This window comes from Bombus huntii, chromosome 15, assembly GCF_024542735.1.
Source record: "Bombus huntii isolate Logan2020A chromosome 15, iyBomHunt1.1, whole genome shotgun sequence".
Classification (NCBI taxonomy): Eukaryota; Metazoa; Arthropoda; class Insecta; order Hymenoptera; family Apidae; genus Bombus; species Bombus huntii.
The window spans coordinates 6,999,679-7,022,310 of NC_066252.1; the positions used below are offsets into that span (position 1 = coordinate 6,999,679).

Genomic DNA, 22,632 nt, shown 5'->3' on the forward strand with positions numbered 1-22,632 from the left:
CCGACGGTGTGGGCAAACGCGCTTAATGAAAATGGCTGGTACACATTCAACATCGTAAATTAGAGCGGAGCCTCGCGAGAGACGCGCAACGTACGATCGCAGGGGAGAGAAGCGCGCGCGGCATCGTTAACCGTAATGCCACGGAGAAAAGCGTAACGCGCCGCGGTTTCGTTTATTTGCTCGTCGCAAACACGAACGCTGTCGCTGCGAAGAGGAAGCGACCTCTCTCGACCCCGTACCGATCGTCCGATCTTCCTCTTTTCGTTCATCTTTCAATTTTGTTCTCGTTTTCCTTCTATTGGGTTATTTATGGTCTCTTGTCTTCTTTTGTGTTCATTAATCGTCTTTCTTCTTTCTGTCTTTTCTCCTTCGTTCTATAGTCAACAGGTTTTACGGTAATCCTCGTTTGTAAATAATGATCGATTTCTAGGAATCTGTAAAATATTTTTCGCGTGGATATTTCAAGGTAACCTTCGTTAATCAGGTTATCAAGTATAGGCTCATAATCTAATTACGAAATTAGTTGGATGATTTTTGAGTCCTGGTCGAAAAATTGTAAAACAATCGGTAATTCCTAATTGCAAAGTTGTTAAATAATTTTCAATCCCGCAAAAGTCTCTCGATTATATCCGCTTCTTTCTTCGACCCCCACGTTGATCGTACGGATTTTCCTCTCCCGTTTTTCCATCCATTTTGCTCGTTTGTATTACTCACGCAGATCAATAGCTCATACGAAGAAATGATACAAAATCAAAAGGAAATTTAGTTTGTTATAGGATAAATCGAACAGTGAATCAATATCAGACTTATATCTAAAAAAAAAAAAGACGAGTAAGGAAAAACAAGCTTTCTAACCAATTAATAATAAACTTGGTAATAAATAATGTCAAAAATTCTAATGACGAAGAATCTTAAGAAAAAAGGAACATAGCCTAAAGATGAGGAAAACACTAATCGACTTCGAGGCAACTATACTTCAAAAAAGTCTCGATTCGCGTATCCCTCCTACTCAAAGACGATAAATATTGGAACTTTCACGTTGCATACTGTAATTTGTGGCTGACACTCGTGTCGTGAATCATCTGCATGGTTTTTTCGCGTGTCACGGAAGTCGACGAGAAGAACCTCTTCCGTTTTTGTCGTTGTTAGCGCGCACGAGAAATAACTGGTCGCACAATGGCCAACTTTAATTGGTAGTTTTTATGCATGGGAAAAGGAGAGTCGGAAAAGCAAGCATTCCTGTAAAGTAGACGAGTCTATGGGTGAAAATAGGAAACACCGTGCCCCTTAAGAATAGAAAACATCCGCTTTTTAACTCGTTCTACCGTTACAAGATTTTCCCTGGCCCGTTGTAGAAACTACAAGCTATTCTTTCACGGTCGAAAGCCGTGCTTATTATATGGCAGGCTCGTTATTTGCGTTTTGGAGCGAATCCTCTCCGCCAACTTCCATTTTCCTTTCACTTCGACCCGGAATTAGGAATTTCGATGCAAAATTCTTCGACTCGAGATTAATTACGTTTTGATCGTTTCCGGCCCGGTTGCGTCTCTCTAACGTCAGGCAATATCTCGATTTTCGATAAATTATGAAGAGATTGTTATCGATGTACGTTATTTTTCGTTCAATTTTACGTTAAATATTTTCTTGACGCGTTGAAAAATGTCTATGTTTACCGAGGTAAGAGCAGGATTGAAACATAAAAATTCGAGTATCGCAACGGGATTAGGAATTGGATGCACAAGTGGTTAATCGCTACTGTGAAATTATACAGTAGTCTGTGAAAGTATTCAAACACTTACAGAAGTTTTTAATAGATACATTATCAGTGTTGTTCGTGGCACACTTTGAAACCAGCCTTATGTGGAGACTCCTATCTTGATAAGATAAATAAATATATATCGTATATTATATATTAAAAAATCAAAGAAAAGATTCTTCAAAATGAATCTCCACGCACATTTCTCTGTTTATCTTTCTCCATTGAAAAAATATGGAATATAGCAATTACTAATCAATTTTATTGAATAACAGGAACTCGATCGATCTAATCGCTAACAACAATAGGTTACGATACATAATCGCTTAACACCCGTAGTTTCTCCCATATCTAAAAACGCGTATCTTCCAATGATTCATCTATTATAGTATTGTTAAAAGTACTTTATATCGAAAGCAATCAAGCTTAATCTTAACACTCATCATCGATCTATCGTAAAACTTTTAAAAATAATTTCTATGAAGAGCCATCTAACCTAGATAATTCTAGCTTGCGTGCAATTTTCCACGATAATAACAGAATTTAATGAACGAGACAAACGTAATCGAAACTGTAGAGAGACAGCTAGAACATGTGCAACTGCTGCGCAATTTTCTATGACTGGTATATCGTCGCGCGCACCTATGCATACGCAGCTGGTACACGTGTGGACTTAATTTTTTAAACATAATTATCTCGTCACGCTTATCCAACAAGAGGTCACGATACACTATCTCCAATAAATATGTAGCCATTAATTACGTTACGGATTATTTTGCGCAGCCAATTGTACGCTCAATTACTTAATAGCCAGCTGATGTGGATTATTCCGCGACGGCCGGTACACTGTGGGAAAACTGCCTTCAACCAGTCGAACACCGCAATACATTACGGAGAAACCAATACCCATTGGTAAATAGATATTTATGACGCGATACCGACCGACTGCCAACAAGTTTGATTCATCTCGACGAGCCGAACGCGTTCCAAGAACCGCCGCGTTCGAGAGTTAATTGAGTTAGCGTCCAGTCGTGATAGGTGAGGTTAGGCGAGGTTAGGTTAGGTTAGCTTAGGTTAGGTTAGGTTTGTAGATATCGTTGGTGGTTTGATCGATGATACAGAAGAGTTTGGAATGTGAATTCCACGTTACAAGAAGGGAGAATTGCTTTGTAGAAAAGAAATACATTTAGAGTGTTCTATATGGTCGAGGTTAGGTTTGCACGTATCATTGATGGTTTGATTGATAGTCAAAAGATCTTGATATTGTATTCGAATTTGAATTCATACGATTATGGGATAGTCTGGTGAAAAAGGAATGACTTTCAAGTTCGTTGTATGATTGAGATTAGGTTTGCAGGTGTCTTCTATAAAAATTACAGATAAAAAGATCGGCAAATGACTGTACCAGTGGATGGTGAGATAAATGGGACAAACAGGTTTTCTATATGATTGAATTTAACTATGCAGATATCGTACGGTGGTTTGATTAATAATGAGAATTTAACATATCTGTATTTTGATTCGTACAAATGTGATATAATCTGGTAAGAATGAAATAAATTGATGGTTTTCTAGTTGTTGTCTAAGTTTCCTAGATGAGATTAGGATGGTAGAAACGGTTGATGATCCACTAACTAGATAAAGTGGAACTGCTTAAGAATAGGAGAAACGGTTTCTATTCGAGCAAATTTCGCGTATGCAAGTGTCTCGTTTCGCTTTCGTGCAAATGCCACCAGCACTTTGCACCGAATAAAGCACACTTTCCATCGGCTAATCCGTCTCGACGGGCGTTTGAAGCGAAGCGTTTCAACGATTCAAATGTCCCGTCACAAGAGCATTGTGAATTGTGTGACACGACACCGACGCGACGTTTCGGTGACACTCGCTATTTGGTTTAATCTCGAGATAACAGGGCTTTGCGTTAGATATCGCGTTGTACAAATTGGCGTCCAAAGGACTTTGTGACCGCTGGAAATTCGATTTCAATAGCTAAATTTGTAGCGGATGATTTTATATCGAAATCAAAGTTAGAAAGATGCGTAGTGCAGGTAACGGAGATAGTTGAGAAACTTGACTATTCGACAATTTTGAACTGGAACAATTGGAAATCGTGAAGTTGAAAAATCAGAATTGCGAAAAATTTGGTAATTGCAACGTTTCTTCGAAATGTCGCGCTGAAAAAATTGATAAGCAGACAATTTTCTATTTGATAATTCGAAAATTGAAAAAAATCATTGCAAATTGGAAAATTTAGGAATGTTATCAATTGAAGAGGTCAAAAAACAACAATCAACTGATGTAGGTGTCAGCTTTCAGAAATTGATAATATTGGCAATTCGAGCATTTGTCAACTAGAAAAATCCGGACCTGGGAACACTACCAATTAAGGGAATTAGGAATGAGGTAAATTATCAATTAAGGTAACGAGAAACGAGATGGAATTGCCAATTGAGGAAATTGAATGTTGACAAAACTAGAAATTGTACGGATTACGAACTGAGAAATTAAATTCTGTAGCATTCGAGAGAAAATTAATTTCTATTTCTGTATCACAAGTGTACATTTATTTTTACACCAGATATAGAACGGAATTCAAAAAAATATTATTTTTACAGATGATAGATTCAGTTTCGATTTCACTATCGTATTATTACATCCAACTGGGTCTCGATCAATCGCAAAAAGTTGCACGCCAATATACTTGCCATAGATCACGGTGATTAATCTTAATTACCGAAGCATAACGGAGATTGATAACAAACAACCGGTGAAAGATCAAACGCGGCAATATGTCTGCCGGCCAATTGCTTCTTGTATTAATTAACATTCCTCTTCCTATATCACGGCATATCTATCTCATTATTCCATAAACCCATCCACTAAAAATAATAACCGATAACGATAAGCTTTTCATACTACTACTCGTAAAATTACTAAAAATATACGAAACGATTTACAATAGGACAACCTAAACCCTGTATAAATAAAGTACAAAATCTGTATTTTTATCAATGTTTTTATCACTTTCTACTTTTCAACAAATGTATTTCTAAAAACGCGTAAAAACTAACGTAAACCTTCAAATAGTAACCATCATTCAACGTAAAGAAGATTATCAAACTTATCAAAAATATGATCCTCCAGAGAATACATCTAACGTAAGAAAATATAGCCTTTATTTCAATTCCCTTTATTTCAATTTCCAAAGACAGGAAAGGAGATAATAAAAAAAAAAAAATAAGACACAAAAGATTTAATAGGAAGAATTGTAAAGTAGCAGGACCTTTCGTTAGGCTGTCTACGTTTCCTGGAATCGTGTTTCTACTTCAGTTACCCTTCGCGAGGGTGGGAAATAGAGGCAAAACGATTTGTTGTCGGCTGGTCTAGCCGAATTTTTCTCCTTTTTTTCGGGGAATACCAGAAATAAACAGTCAGTCGTCCTTTCATCCGGCCTTTTTCACGTCTAAATATAACGATTCCTCCACCGAGATGCAACACGGCGCATAGGGCTGCGCTGGAAAAACAATCGACCAAAATAGAATGTCGAGCGACCATGGTGATGCTGGAGCACGACTGTCTAGGACCTTTTGGGATTTACATGTCTTTAGTTGCCTTTTAATCCAGTTCCAAGTCGAATTCCTCTGACTAATCCACTGGATAATAGGTACAAGGTCTTCTCAGTTGATTTTGAACTGGTAATGACGTTTCAGGGTCTTTCGCAAGGGTCATAAGTCTTTTAGAACGTCGTGTAAAATTTTTTAGGACTGGAAAAGTAAGATGTCATATCCGGAGTAGAGAATTATCATCTCTTAGATCTTTTCCTCGAGTGTTTTACTTCATTTTGATGTTTCTTTATTTTTCTCGTGTTTTTAAGGCAATTGTGGAGAGTTCGAAAAGTACCGGTAGCTTTAAATTATTTATTTGGAGATTTTTGAGAATCTTAAGATCAGATTCTTAGAATAATTGCAAAGACAGGAGAAGAAATACTCAATGTAAGGAAACGAAAATATATAAAGGCTATAATATCATTTGGATAATTTTCAATTTCAATAAACGGTTCAATTCCGAGACGTGAATACTTAAATAAATTATCACGAAATTAAAATCATAAAAGCTGGCGTATATTGTGAAATTCTATAGGCCGACAAAACCATTCGAATAACATTAAAAGGACAACGTTGTGAAAAAGTATCGCTTGAATATTTCTATAAAATACTTTACAAAAAAATATAGATGAGAAGTAAAAGATTTAAATAAATTATCACAATAATAAAATTACGCAATAAAGTCATCCATATCGCGTAAATCTTATAAACCACAAAGCCATAATTTCAAGAAGCCGTTTCCAAAAATTTCACCGTGAACAAATACCAATTTTAATAAATTATCATCAAACTAAAATAATAATGCATACTAATAAATATACGTAAAAAGATACTTTATTCCAAAAAAAAAGAGAAGAAAAGTAAGAATTTGAATAAATCATCATAATAATAAAATTATAATCGTATATATCGCACGAATTTTATAAGAAATTTTATAAACGAAGCTGTAATTTCAAAAAAGGCGTGAAAAAATAAAAAGATCAGAAGTAAAATTACGAATGCACGCATACGTTATGCAAATGATGCAGATATAACATAGTAACATATATCTCATTGTGCACGCGCTATGCACAAGATATCAAGCTCAGTATACCACAACTACAGAGTTGCATAAGTATGTAAATGTGTCTGTTAATGAACGCTATTGATAAACTAGAATGAAGGGTTGATAAAAGTTAGCAGAAAAGATAGTCTTTCGATTAGATTCGTTCTTGCTGGCTGCAAAAATAGATTGGCCTTCCGAAAAGGATAATCAGTTGGCAAGGACGACTGGCTGAATATCTTTTTGTATGCAAATGCATGTAAAATGGCCTAGAGTCGTAGATACAGCGGTGTACGTGGAAAACAAGAGATCCTGGGGCAGATAGAGAAACACGCGTGTCAGAATGCGGGTCGCGAACGATCACGTGTCCTTATTACGCGATTCCTGTGGCAGTTTCACGTCGTGGAATTTCTTATTCGCCGTTCTTTCCCACACGAACGAACTGGATCAAATTTTGATAAAACCGGTCAGAGGATATTTCGCGTATCAAGCGGTCTCGAAATGTGGGTTTGTAGATTACGGGGTTGAACGAGTGAATTTTTATCCGCTGTTTTAGATTTTAGATTATTTCAGGCCAATGGTTTTTTAAATCTTAATCATTTTAAATCGCTAGAGATAAAATCGTAGAGGAATTTATGATATTGCGGTGGCAACTAAGTGATTGCGGATTTTGGCATTAGGTGATATTGACAAAATCCGCAATCACTTAGTTGCCAACTCGATAATTCCTATGAGATTGTAGCTCGCGATCCTTAATTGCATTAATCGATCACTGGTCTAAATCAATTTCTGATGCTTTTCGGTATTTTCTTTTAGGTATTAGGTAATTGGGCTAAGAATAATCCCAAATCCAAGAAGGTGAAAAGTTTCATTAAAGAAAAACATGTAATTTAAAAAAAAGAAGACACTTGACATAAAATTAGTCGTAACAAAAATAAGTTCAAACTAAACAAAATAAAGACATTCGCCCTAAAAATATATACAAGGCATCCCGAATTCTGTTTTTTGGAAACAATAAAAAGATTTTGTATGTTCGACCATGTTTTCGAGTTACAATAAATAATTCTATCGAAGGATGGATAGTTGAACTAATCTCACATACTCATTTACAAACATAATCCAATATTTGGATGTTTGAAGTTGAATCTTGTATCCTGCCTCTGAAAAAACAGTTCCAGTCGATGATAAAACGTCTGGGTTTGTGTTCATAGGACATGTCTGAATGATTATATGAACTTTTTATTATATAAGTTCTATTATTAAGAACATAAAGTTTTTTAAATTGCTTTCATACGTAGAATCCAGTCGACCAAGTGAATCATCGTTGCTGCGAGACACTCTGTATATAATAAACTTTAAAAGAAGATACTTGACCTAATATGAATTCCAATAAAAATAATCCCAAGGAAAGAGGAAAGAGATGTCATCAAGAAGCTACATACACAATTACTCGATATTAAAAAATGACGCTCGACCTAAAAATAATTCTTGGTCGAACAATAATCCCGAAATAGCTTCCAGCAAATAAACGACACGATTTAAGACGACAGTGATTTATCGGACAACTTCGTCCAAAACGAAGCAACATATATCCTCGGTGATTAGCCTGTTGCCTCTAAGCGTGACACAATTAATTTGCATGATTCGCGCGTCGATCGGGTAAGGACAAGCGTCGTTTAATCCCAATTACGGCGTCGGTTCGAGTTTCTGCCAACTGCTAATTGGTAAAAAATCATCTTCGTCCAGGAAAGCGATTCTTGGAAATTGAAAAAGGGGGACATGCCGCGTTACGCGAGTCGAGACCTCGATGGAGCTGCCGTAAATTCTAATTCACTGTGAAAGAAGGAAGACAAGGAAAGCAGATGTCGACAATTGCGCTTGATTAATCCAATGCCTGGCCATTCTCTCTTGGAAGAGTCTTAATGAAACGGCTTCCTATTTTACCAACAGACGTCCTTATTACCGATTTACCAACTTTCCTTCGAGGTATGTCTCGTGTACGTGCTGTTTATTGCGATAGAAATGATTAAATCGAAATTGACTCGATAATAAAGTTTCGAGTTAAGTGAGCTTGAATAGTTGGCGATTGCCTCCTTTCGGAACTGACAGAGATTAGCGGGATTCGTGAAAAGAAAGATAACTAAAAATAAATTAAATATAATTAAAAGTTCAATCCAATTAATCATAAATCTCGTTCATGGAACGAGGATAACAAATCTTTTGACGTCTAAAGTATTAAGATTTTTCATCGAGAAAATTGGAATTAATGAAGATTACAAATCGTAAAGAATGAAAATTGAAGTCTTAGTAGGTACGTCAAGAGCTATTGAAAATTCCAAGGAATCTTATACTGATTAGAAGAGGTAATGATAGAGTAGAATAAGTTGAGTAAATAAGCAATCGGTTGATTCAGCAACGATAGTGAGACAGCTGGTATATAAACACGGCAGATATAGTACAAGAACGGCGGTATGAAAGCAATTGTAAGCTAAATCCATTTCTGTATAAGCTGGCGAGGCTGGTATTAAATAAATAAATAAGTAAATGTAGATTACGAGAATTAAAAATCTTTTACGATCTGGTACTCTTGCCGGCCAATATCTCAGATTTTTTTCAACAACCCTTCGCGAAAGCTGCGCGCAGACACGCAACACCCACGAACACCTGCACTTTTCACGCAACCAAGCGCAGTTCACCTAAAGCTTGGCCCACGATCGTCCACCGCAGATCGCCATAGGTTGCGGCTTGTGGACTTGTGGAGCAGCCACAACGGTTATCGTGACTCGTTATTAGCGATTGTCGTCGTTATAAATTCATGCCAGAGAAATATTTAGAGTAGGCAGCCGCGATAAAGGAGCAGACAAAGGGGCAACCGAGTCGGTACATCGGCTACTCGCCCCCGTTGCGCCAGCAAAGGATTACAGACATCTTTGTCTCCTTCTTTCTTTCTTTCTTTCTTTCTCCCTCTTTCTCTTCGATACGACCGAAGTCGCATAGAATTTCCAATCCTCGCGGCCTGTTCGCGAATCACCTTCTGCGACTACGTAGACTTTACGAGCCGTGACGACAGCCAAGGTAGAAGAGAAGGGCGCGAGCTACGTAAATGGTAGACTGGGGATTTTTGATGCATTCGTAGAGGAAGTGCAGAGAACTGATACTAAATAATGTTGATATTCGATGGTTAGAATCGGTGGTCGAAAAGTGAAGAAGATTGTCAGTTTGGTTTGATAACAATGGAATATTCAAAGAATTAAATGTAATTCGACATGAGAGCTAGGTAGGAAGGAGCGAGTTCGATTCGATGGTAACAGAAGATAAAAAGAAGAGACGAGCGTGGTTCAACAGCAATGGAAGATTTAAAGAATTGATTTTATTTAACAAAAGTAGATTGTTCGCGTGGAGCAACGATATATGAAAATGTCACAGAAATCGCAATGGCGAAAGAGACAGGATCCGTAGAATTAAAACTGAGAAGCTGATGCCAGAGCCATTTTTATAGATTCGACTTAACGATTTTGAGAAAAATATAAATTTGCAAAGTTAGCTTGATGAAGATAGAGAAGAGAAAAGTACTGGTGTATTCGATTGGAAATTAATATACAGTCCGTTAGATAATGGCAAACCTGAAAGATTCGTGAAATTTATTCAGAAAAGTAAAATGTAATGGCAGTAGATCGTTAAAAGATTAACTCACTAAGATTGAATCTATTTGCACTACATTTTACTTTTGGCTTATCTCGCGATTAATACGATCCGATACCAGTCGATATTATTAAACAGAAGTTGTAAACTGCTAAAAATACTTTGGCAGTGACTGTGTGAGTAGAAGTGCCATTAAATTTCTCAATAACTGGTTTCAATATACGAAACGTTTATTGCCAGAATTAGCCTCGGACACTTGGAAGGACTAACATTAATGAAACCTTCTAATGTACATAGTTGGTTCTATAATACATTCTCTACCACTTAACGACAATTTTCCTGTATAGTATTAATACCTAGCTTTAAAAGGACTTGTTCTATCTCTTCGATATTTTAGAATTCTCGGTGTTATTAAACTATCTGACAAATTGAAACAAATCGAAACCTAATTCAATTCCTCGCCCATCGTCATCCAATCTCCTCATCCACCTCAATTACCTATATTATTTCTGAGAATATGCGTTTTGCATATGAGAACCGGTATTTTTCAAATGCAAGAATTTCAAAAAATCTCGTGAAACGATTTTTAAGACATCCTGTATGCACCATGTTACGTACGATTCGTCTTCGTTTTCGAGATATAAACAGAAATACTGATAGTCGTCGAGTTAGGGCATTATTCTCGTACTCACTGGTATGAGCTGCACGTTTTTATAATGATTATGTTTTTTATTGATAAGAGGGAAACATTGACCTCGTCGATAATATTTACACCGGACAGCGATGTTAATTAATTGCATTAAAAGTTAGATAGCTGGAATGCATCTGATTACAAACTTGTTCTATTCTACTTCACCATCTCGAAAACGAACCGACCCATCGAGTATACAACATTCTTTGCCCAAAATAGCCACCCACACAACTTGGCAAAATTTGTCGATTGAGATCTGCATGGAACAATCTTTCGACAAATGACATACTTTTCTTTCTAATGCACTTTTGTATATTGTGTGCATTCTGTGCAGTTTTGCATCCGCAAATCTTCCAGAAAAGTACGAAAATCCGCAGTCTATCTATACCAATAAAAAGAGCCTAATTGCGAATCTGATTCGGCGATTTTACGCGGCGTAACCGCGACAGTTCGCGAGGAGTCGAGTTCCAGCGATCGACTCCTCGTAGATCAGTGAAAGTCGAAGCAGCTACTCGCTGCTCGCTCTGCCGACAGCCAATCCGACACACGAAAGACTGCTCTATCAGCGCTGTTCAATGGCACACGCGATCGTGCACGGCAGGTACGAGGCCCGTGTTTCTTTCGACACGCAGCCTTCCAACAGCTGCAACGCCACGGGGCTCCAATTTCGGCATTTAGTTTGACAGTTTGGCAAAGGATCGGGCGAGATCGTGTTGGGCATATCGCTCGAACGCTTCGATTAGCTTACATACAGCGTTGCTCCGAGGTAATTAATCGTGCTGGATTTTCGTGAATTTTATAGAATCAAGGGGTGGCTGGATTTCAACCCTCCCGCCGCGACGACGTTGATCGAATATTTATTATTGAAGGGTTCGTAACAAAAACGATCATTAACTCCACATGTTTGTCTCTTCTGTTTGTTTTCCTTTTCTTGGAAATTGAAAGAATGCTCTTATTATATTCTGTAATTAATTGATTAATGATCCTCGATATTGATATTATTGTAGCAAGCGTATCTGTTACATAAACGAAGTTCTGAAAGCTCGATAAAAGTTGCTTCGAAGAAATAACGACGTTAAAATCGTATGAACATCGTAGGAGGTTCAAGATATGCAAATATCATGATTATCATTAGAAACTCAAGCTGCGTAACTGGACAACTTATTTATCTCTCAATATCCAAATTTTTAACCCATTTAGGTACATATATCCGACGGATAAAAAGCAGATACTTCATACTCGTTACATTATGCATGTGTATTTAGATACCTTTATCGAGACCATTCGATCAGTAATTCAGACCTATCGAATCTGTTCATCTTAAACACACCCTGTAGTAGCAGCTGCCGGAGCGGGAAACATCGAAAAACCAACACGCGGAACACGATCTTACTAAATGATACAATTATAGGTGTATCGATCGTTGGAAACATTTCGACCACTATACTTTATATTAAGATCAAGATACAGTCCCATTCGTAAGTATTAAGACACTTATGATCTTCGTATGAAATTCGACAATTGAGACGTTTCGAAGGTATCGATGGATTTTCTGAACGGTTCGTGTGAAAGTCAGAATTGATGGAAATTGTAATGAACAAACGCGACAGCTACAAGACAAAGAAAAAGTAGTTGATTTTATTATTATATTACTCGCGTATCAAACTGACGAGAGTATTACTGCACTCATCGTGAGATTCTTCTTATAAAACATTGAATATTCAAACAAGATAATCGTTCGAGACCTTATAAGACGATAATTAGTTTGTTAATAACGATTGAAGGATATTTTGGTAATAAACTGTCCAATTTTCACGAGTGCCTCAATCGATAAGATTACATGCATGTAACTCAACAACGTGTTTATGGCATCGAATATAGTTCTTCGAACGAGATAATAATTCCTGGATGTTTTGTTAATTACTTCAATAGCAACGATTAAAAGATGGTCTCGTGATAAATTCTCAGGTCTTCATGATACGTACTTCTGTAGCCGAGTGTATCGTTAAACTAGTCCCAGTTGACCATAAACCGAGCTAAGTTACGCCGCTATGATCGCAACCACGCGACGACCAGTTATTTCCACCCGATGCAAATTCGCCTTTTATCTCGATTGTAAATTCCGTGAAATTTATCGCAGATCCTTCCAGCCAGCGCCCTCCCTTTGCAACGCGGATAACGTTTCTGTTTTGCACGCCTATTCGCCCGTAACCCTAAACTAAAAGGCGATAGAATAGAAACGAATATCGATGGTGGCGTGGTTAATAATAATCGGCATTCCAGTTGCAGACGGTGATTTTTCACGGTTTTCGCGACCATTCGGATCCGGCCTAATGATCGCCTCCGGTTCCAGTACTCGCCACGACAGTCTCCACTTCTCCCTTTGCTCTCCAAATGCTTTATCGCGCGCAAAAGCACGCCGAGAACTCGTTTCGAGAGCTCGATGTGGACCTTTGATTATTTTACTGGGAAATTCGTTCAACGGTTTTACCACGCGCTGGCTCGTGCAAGAATTCCAATTATGAGGCTACCGTTTTGCCTGTTAGCGATCTATCGCTCGAAAATTTTCACGTTTCGATATTTTCCAGGATACTTTTTACGGTCGAGTGTTTTCAGGAACAAACGAAAGTGCATCTGGACGAATAAAATTTGCGTTCGAGGAATTCTTCTCCGTTTGATTAAAATTCCACTTTCCATTTTTGTATGTTGTTAGAGAGATAGGGCCAGGGTTGTTACTTTTAAAATTCAAAATTCTAGAATATTACACGTAACGATTCAGATTGTTAAATATCATGCTATATCTTGTATTTCGTATTATTTCACGTTTACTAAATTTTGATATTTAACACGATAATGAACTAACAGTTTGGAAACTAACGCTGTTATCTTACTTTTACTCTTTACCGTTACTCTTATGTTGTTCTTGTAATGAGAATAAAAGTGTCGTTGTTCGCACAATTTCAATGGAAGCTAAATTACTCGCGAAATTGGAAGAGAATCTAAGAAAGTTCAAAGATCTCGAGCTACGTTCTAAAATAAGAAACAACTTATTAATTGAAAAAAGAAGACCGAGAGAAGTGATCGTTCGCAACCCGTGATTCCCAGTAGCTTCTTGAAAATTCTGCGCGTGAGTAACGTGAAAAGGACGCGTGCAACAAATACACACACTTATACTGATACAGCTACATATACTAATACGGCTACTAATACAGTGAAGTGTTAAATGGAAATGCATAGAAGCCGCATGGAGCACGTAGTTTGGTCGCGGATCGTGAAACAGAGGAAGAAGGATGCGTGTGACGTCCACCGGAAGCTGTTGCTTCAACGCCACTTGAATTATGAATCAAGTCGGCGCGTGCAAGAAACTCTGTGACACGATGAGGAGCGGCTGAGGCGAGCTACTCGGTGCCCCTATTTTCCTCTTTTCTTTCCTTTTAAATTTAAACCGTTAGGGCGATAAAACGAAAACCTTTATTCTTTCGTTATGCTACTATACGTCGATTTTTTATGTACCTGAAATACTATAACTACAAACTGTTACTACAATAATACAGGACCTGTCTACGAACAATTTCCCTATTGTACTCTTTAACACACGATCCTAAGTATATTACAATCTACCAATCACTTAATAAGCGGAAATGCCACGATAATAAAATTGAATTACGACACGACCAAACGGAATTGAATTTCCTTTTAACAAGACTTCCTTCACCCTACAAATACTAAAAGTCCTCACAATATCATAAACCCGCTTTACGATACGTCTCTAAAGCAAATAATTGTAAATTACGCACATATACATGGTGAGTGAAAAGTTACGCTTCTGAGAAACAAAATCCTACGATCGAACCTTCGTCCTATTTCATTTTCAATCCATCGTGCATGCAGATATCTTTTCTTTACTTCACGATTCGTAGTCGTGGAGGAATTGAACACACCTTGTTTTCTGCGATAAGAAACGAAAAAGAAAAAGAGAAGAAATAAATAAATAGGGTACTACCGTTGGCAAACATAAGAGATAAGATTGATCATTGATCGAAATGGGGGCAAACTCTTAATTTTTACTCGCCAAACTTACATTGACGTTCCTCCATAGTAATTTGCGTAGAATTTCTTCAATTTCCACGCACGTGTACCTACTTTCAATGTTTTTTTTTTTTTTTTTTTTTTTTCGAATTTTTCATTTTACACGAAATGTTCCTACACACACGTCTATATATTATATTTATCGAATCTTATCTATGATATTAAGTTTCATTATAAAATTGTATTAAACTTTACGCTGTACAACTGACGCAATCTAGAAAAAATAGTCGTATCTTACGAATGTTGATAAATACATTGGAAATAGAAGATAGTCAACTATGTGTATGCGTCTAGCTTTTACTTTTCCTTTCATAAATCATAATTTTGATATATCGTCGTACATACAGGGTAGTTTATCCGTTTCATGGTTCTATTTAGGTCTACCCTGTATATAGTTTCATACATACGCGCGAAGATAGACAGTTGGAGCTAGTTTATATGTACTTCTGGGAACGTATAAATCGTTCTACGGCCACTTACTTTGCAAAGAGCGACGCCGGTGTCCAACCTGTCCATAAAATTGTCAACGTTGATTCTCAGCTCCGGATACAGCGCGTTCAACCACTCGGCCAGATCCTCTTTCATCGCGACCAAATACTCCTCCGAGGATTTGAAGGGCCTGTAAGACCTCGCCTCCAGAAGCACCGACATATTGCTTGATCGATACCTGAAACACCGATTGATCCTGCTTCATCACGTGCTTGACAAATTTTTGTCTTTATCGTTATATTACGCATGAAATTTCCAAACATTTAATTTTGAATAATTATTTATTATTATTATTATTATTATTATTATTATTTTCATTTTTAATATTATGCTATATATGCGTGGAATTCATTTTGGATATTTAATTTAGATTAACGGAATAAGTAGTCTATTGAGCAGTTCGACGTGTATTTTTGAAACTAAATTCCACAGCTAAAATAAATGAAATTGCATATATAATTTTTTAGTATTAAAGAAAATAATAATATCTTTGCAGTGTATAATTAATAGAAGTATATCATTAAAAAAAGTTAGAAAAATATCATTACTGTCTAATCGTTTCAACTATGATGCAGAAATGCTACACTTCCAAATACACTATACTCATATTATACGTATATTGTTTATGATTTTGTTTTTATTTCTCTGTAATTGTCCGCCCTTTTTACTTTATTAGAAGTGGAAGTCGATCGAGCACGAACGTTTAATTCAGTCCGATTTTATTTATAGATTGGTTTATGGATACGAGTGGGTCGCGGCTGATTGAATATGAACGGTTATGGGCTTTGCGGTTAGCATGTGCATACTGTGTGGTAGGTGTTTAAATGACTTTTTATCGGCTGTGAGATTCGTGATTACATATACGCTAATTTAGGTGTTTCTACGATCTTAGCAAATTTGTTAACTCTCTCGTCGATACTTCGTTAAATAACAACAGACCATAGTTAATGGTTAAAGGAGCGCATAAAATTATACAGCAACTATTTCAATTAACTGTAGGATATTTTAAAACTATACTTAATAATACAGACTAAATCGTATTAAAAATATTGAACACCAATGATGTCGAAAAACTCCAATAAAACACCAATGAATGGAAATATTAATTTTAAAAAAAGTATTTAAAAAGAACTAAAGAGGGAACAATTAATTCATCAAACCTTCGCTTTCATAAAGGTACACAGAAATACTCAAATAAAGCTAAGCCCATAATTACAGGTCCGGCTGGAACAAAGTATCCCAATAGGATCATTTATCAGCGAACACAATTTGCAATTATAATACGACAGACCGTTTTTCCAAGTCGGACGATCCACCAGTAACCGATTGAACGACGTGTCAGAGTGAAACAGAGTGAAACACATTGTCGATGAACAATAAAATTTCGAGGGATTTGCAAGACAATGGCCTGGCCTGGTCGTTTGCTTGTATCGTCCTAGAGAAAATTCTCCCCTCTGGTGGCTACTACCGGTTAAACCACCCCAGAAAACGCTATCGAACAATGTGGCTAAACTCGTGCCATATCCCATACGAAATTCCCCTGGCTACCCCTATAAATTTCCATTGGTCTCATAAAACGATGAACCCACCGGTGCGATTGCCCCTTTCCAAACGAACGTTCAGCTTTGAAGGGCCGATTATGGCGAGCTACGGGACCATCAGGCCTTTCTATGTGCTTTTACGTTAACGAAATACGATCTCTTCTCTCTTGTTTGTTCTTTGTTCACAGAGTACAATTTTAAGTTAAATTTTGAAACCGGTCGTTTTACTGGGCCTGGTAAGGTTGATGTTAATGCACAAACAATGGAAATGATTATCAATCGTTTCTAAGGTAAGACCAATCTATGAAAGCAATTGTCGAACATTTTCCAGTCAACGGAAACTATTGCCGATGATTTCAGAAGTAGGAAAAATTATTTTTCGTTACCGTTGTAATAAATCATTCCACCAACTACAGAACAAATTTCCAATAATTCCAAGTCAACGAAAACGACTGTTAATAATTTCAAAACGTCATAGAAACGATTCCTGGCCAAGTTAATAAAAAGATACCTAATCAGTCAACGAAAAAAAGGCAACAAATCGTTCCATTATATCGGCATTCAACCCTAACCCCAGACTCCTATCGTCTCGACCAGGAATCTAAAAAATTCTTGAACAATGAGAATCACTGTCATAGAATCGCAGTACAAACGCTTCACCGACCATCAATCCCAATAAAAAGCTAACGAAGAGTACAATAGAGGCGGAAAATACGAACAGAGAAAACGAATAAGGAGAAGGAAGGAAAGGAAGCAAGGGAAGAAACGTAGCAGAATGGAGACGCGGCTCGAGAGGGAAGAAATCATAAAGGCGAGGTCGATGGTTCGTGAGCCAACATCGGCGATTGTGGATTACAGGCTGGCAAAAGGTGGCTTTAAAATGTCACCCGTCTCGTGTTTCCCTCGGCTGCAACAAGCGTGATTTACTCGTCGTTTACACAGCGTATCTATCCCGTAAGCTCTTCAGAGGACCCCGTGGTTCACGTGCTAACAGGTGTTTTCTTCTTAAATGGCAAAGTGCGAAACTTACATCTCTCTAGGAGTTTTCTTTCTATGAAAATGTTGCTACAGATATAAGCGAAATTCCATGGGTTGTGATATTGTGAATTCATGGTTAATTTCGAATTATTGTTCATTTCACTGGTTGTAGAATGTTTTAAAGTTCTGTTGGACATACATTTCTTTGAGAAGTGCAGATCACGTTAAGAAATGTTAAGATTAACCAGCTTTTCATTGATGTATGCATTTCGAGGAACGTTGCAACAATCATTTATATGATGTGAAGATATATCTGCATTTACCAATAAATGGGATAAATAAATGACTCTTTGGTCAGATAGACGTGCTCTTTAAAGAAAATCCGAACGAACTTGTTACTCCATTCATTATATACAACATTTCATCATCAAACCAGTGAAGAATACAGCGCACACTGATGCCCTTTAAACAAGATAATATCCAAACTAAGAACGATCATCTAATATTCAACAATTTTAAAACGTCTACCACAAAGTCTTAACTTCAGTCGCATTCTAAAAAAAACAAAAACATTCTAAAAAAAAAAAAAAAATATATCTATACCATCGATATAATTCGCAAAGTGATCAACCCTACGCAAAACTTTCTCACATCGAAGTGACAAAGACTGCAGGTGAAAAGATACGAAGACTTTATGGCTCGTAAAACGAGCTACTTTCAATGAAAACTATACGTGGAGCTGGAAAATTTCAATTGGACACGGCGAGGAGGCGAGGATGCAGGAAGTGGTGTGTCACGATGTTAAACGAGGCACGCTCGTTTCCATACACCTACCAGCGTGGCGCGAGCGAGCAACGCTTTCACAAAGTTGTGGCAAAACGCGATCGCTATCTCGCGGTAATTCCCCGAGAGTGCGAGCGGCGTGTGCGCGCGCATCGTCCCGCGCGATTTTTCAAGTTGGACAGCTGCGCGTGCAGTAAGCGGATCGATTTATGCCCCTTCGCGTTCTCGCACGGTTTCCATGCTTCCCGATGATCTATGGATCGTCGCGAATTCACTCGGTCTTCCGTCCTTTGCAGATTTATTTTCCATCTTATGGTTTATCGCGTATGGTAGCGGTTGGAGTTTCTGTTCGGGCTTTATGTTATTGAATTATTGAGTTTTAAATCCGATACCATGCGTATTTTCGACCAGTCGCAGGGAGACGCTTTCGCGATGAAATGCGTCAACGCGAGTCGTAAATTTCCGTTACGATTGTAATAATCGACGCCGCGAACAGATCGATCCCCTGATTTCCGTTGAGATCATAGAGTGGTTGAGGTGGTATAACGCTGCGATTAACAGGCTTATAAACTATGCATTTCCAACAATTTTACACAAGATAGTAACGCTGATGCGTAAGATGTAAGTGAAGAATAAATGAAAAATAAAATAAATTTTCAATGAAAATGTTCAAACTGTTACATCGTGTATCAGATCACCCTATAAGTAATGAAGAAATTATCATTTATCTCGCTAAAAGTTGCAAACTTCTTTAAGGTTTCGTTCAAAAAAAAAAAAAAAAATGTTGAAGAATGCGCGTTACGTTATAATCGATAATGAAGTACTTTTTCTAATTCAGAAGACGAGTTCTTTTAAAGTATATTTCGCGTGTTTACAAGAATGAAAATCTGTCCAACAGCCCGTCAAGTCGATTATTTCTCCGCGCGACATCACCGTAGATGTTTATGTTTATGGTTCGTAGAACAGGTACAGTATGAAAAGGTTGCAAGTCGAGACGAGTTTTCCTTGGCAAGGAAGCGGGGAAAGAAAACGAAAGACAAGGCGGACGAGCTTCAGCTCTCGGAAAGTTTAGCCTCTAATTTACGGTTAGCTCGTAGTCAATAGAGGCGCGTGTTATCGCGAAACCAAACGAGGGAGTTGCTAAATCAGTGGCTTCGACCACGCGGGTTGCAGAGGACTAGCAATGGGAATAAACTGCTTCCAAATCTATACAGCATTCGATATGATAATTCAAACTATCTTTGAGATACAAATTTTAAATTAAAATTCCAAATTAGATAATTTATTAACGAACCTGATCAAACGATTCGTGGGAATTTAATATTTTTTATACGTATATTATTACGAAAAGATGAGAAAATTGTTACATTTGTTAAGAATATTGTAGCATCTTACTACAATTAGTTTATTTAAAATGGATTAAACAGGTGTTGGTTAAACAGGAAACGATGGCTGTTTAACGAGAACTAAATACAATAACGTACTATAATTTAGGCAACTATATAGTTAATTTGCAACTGTTAAAAATAACAACGTAAGTTCGCTCTCGCCATCCATATGCAGATGCGCTAGTTACAATAAACAGTAACTAGAAGATAGTTCTACATATAATCGATAGGTTTAAGATATTTTTTATCTCTAGTCCACGTAAAATAGTGCGATAAAGATTATTTAGCTCAGAACAGTGTGTTAGATTTATCCGAAGAATAAACTAATAGCTATTGTGATCCTACCTTTATATACAGAAATAAATAAAACAGCAACTCTCGTCACCACGGTTCCCAACGCTCTCTCTCACGCGGACCACACTGTCTCGACAACGCTAGCAACACTGTCTTGACAACGCAACTCGCACTCTCTGACTTATTAACTAACACTGACTAGTAATTCGTCTTTCACCCTTCGCATCCTTTGTCTTTTCTCTTAGCTCCACCACGCACATGTTCCGCAACTGCTCGTGGTCAGGGTCAGGCAGGACTTTTCCGCGTTATTATTCGATTGAACACGACCGACGATACATTGATGGGCCTGTCGGCACTTAGGCTTACTCGCGACATTGTGTATAGTTCGCCCGATATTTCTTAGGTCTTTCGTCCACGATACTACAATATTTAATTGTAATAAAATATCGCGCATGTGTTCGTAAAAGAAATTGCTAAAGAACGATGTTTCTTACAATGATGAAATACATCGATGTTTGTTTCAATTTCATAAAGTGAAAGTAACTTGCATTCAGTAGCACGATGCTAACAATAAAATTACATCATAGACAAATATTGCGTAAATACAGCTTGTTTATTCAATATGTTAAAAACTTTCACCCCTCCCCTCCCCCTTCCTCTGGATGCAATAAAAATCCTCGAAATAAATTACTCTGTGTTTTTGTCATTACGCACATGTATATGTACACACTGCGAAATTCATTACGCTGTCTCGGTAATTAAAATCCCTTAAAAACAACCGTCCGAGAAAAAGATACTCCACAAATAAGAGGAAGGAGAATTATTTACTATCGTTATAAAATAAACGAAAATTGCTAATTGTTACGTACACTCGTTGGAAATTGGCAAAATTCCTTTTTCGTTTCCTCTCTTTTCTCAGTGTGTATCGTTAATGTCAGTAAATACTATTTCGCGATTTATGTCTAATTTAATTAACGATGAATTTCATTTTTAAAGCAATTTTATTATCATTCTCTCCCATTTCTAGAAATGCATTTATTTATTAAATATCAAATTTAGTATAGTTAAATAGAATTATCGATAATAACTTAGACTCCATAAAAAGAATGACTTGAAACGTTCAATTTTCTTGCAATAAAATACGCCTTAAATAAGAAAAGGAAGAAATGACAATGAAATTGCTTTGGAAATAACTCTTAAAGGACTAAACAATCATCGTGCGATTAAACTCGTGAGTAACTCGCAAGAAATTCAATTATTCCATTTACGTTAACGTGCTATGAAACGTCAAGATAACCTTCGCGTTTCCCAGTCGTGATTTATACACTCATAACTTCGTTCGACTTCGTCGTATCAACCTTTTTCCTTTTACTTCGGCATTTTCTATCGCGTAATAAAGACATCGGTATGTATACTAAAAATCGCGAACGCGTAAGAAATCGTGATCGTGTTCGTTTTCTGCGTAAGTAGATCGGCTGGTTTCTCGTCATTGTCTCTCCCTCGAGATTCGAGCCTCCTGGAACGCGTAATGAGGTTAATTGGAAACGTACAAACGAACGGATGAATGAACGGATGAATGAATCAGCTGTTATGAATGAAAAAGAGGGTTCCAGGCAATTCTCTTACGCTAATTAGCATTCGGCCGCTTTTTCCTATCTATTACAAGTTTCGTCATTTTATTTTCACTTTTTACTTTTTCTCCTTTGGCTGCAATTTTCATATAATTTTTATATATATTATTAAACCGATATAATTTTTGTTTATGCTATTGTTGTATATACCGTTATTTTATAATTAGTATTCCTTTAAAAGTAATCAAATTGACAATTTTCTAATTTTCCAACTCTTGTGTCAACCGGTAGTTGAAAACAAATATTCTACACTTGAATGATAGGTCCTGTCTCATTTGCTCTTTCTGTTTGTATCCGCAAAAATATAACTTACGGTTCCAAGAGTATCCAAATAAATAACATACGACTTAAAAGGTACAATTTTTACAAAGAAATTTCTGCATAAAGAAGTGCAGCGCCAAAATGCTGGGACTCATAGAACAAGAATTTGAGAAGTCACTTATTTACTATAGAAACTTGTACACTATAGAAATAGAAAAGCTGTTCATTAACTAACAAAACGCAGAAGAAGAAGAGAGACATTCTTCAACGTCCTCATCACCCACTTTCCTATTTTTATTCCTATTTAAAGACAAATTTAACAGTTTGTTACTATCTATATCTTCTCTTGTTATTGTTAACCAAAAGAACATGTGAATGAAGAAGAGAGACATTCTTCAACGTCCTCATCACTCACTTTCCTATTTTTATTCCTATATAAAAA

At 37.0% G+C, this 22,632-nt stretch overlaps 1 protein-coding gene across 4 annotated transcripts in view; it reads right to left on the reverse strand.

The window, feature by feature from the left end:
* LOC126873614 (GAS2-like protein pickled eggs) overlaps positions 1-22,632 on the reverse strand; it is an 88,034-nt gene that overhangs the window by 52,909 nt on the left and 12,493 nt on the right. For 2 of the 4 annotated variants that reach the window (XM_050634659.1, XM_050634661.1), the window contains exon 2: positions 15,306-15,492. In XM_050634659.1, the coding sequence (XP_050490616.1) occupies positions 15,306-15,476 (171 nt within the window). In that variant the 5' untranslated portion in view covers positions 15,477-15,492. Of the gene's footprint in view, positions 1-1,799; positions 1,873-2,559; positions 2,621-15,305; positions 15,493-22,632 lie in introns of those variants that run through there. The other 2 variants (XM_050634663.1, XM_050634662.1) reach the window with 2 other exon arrangements.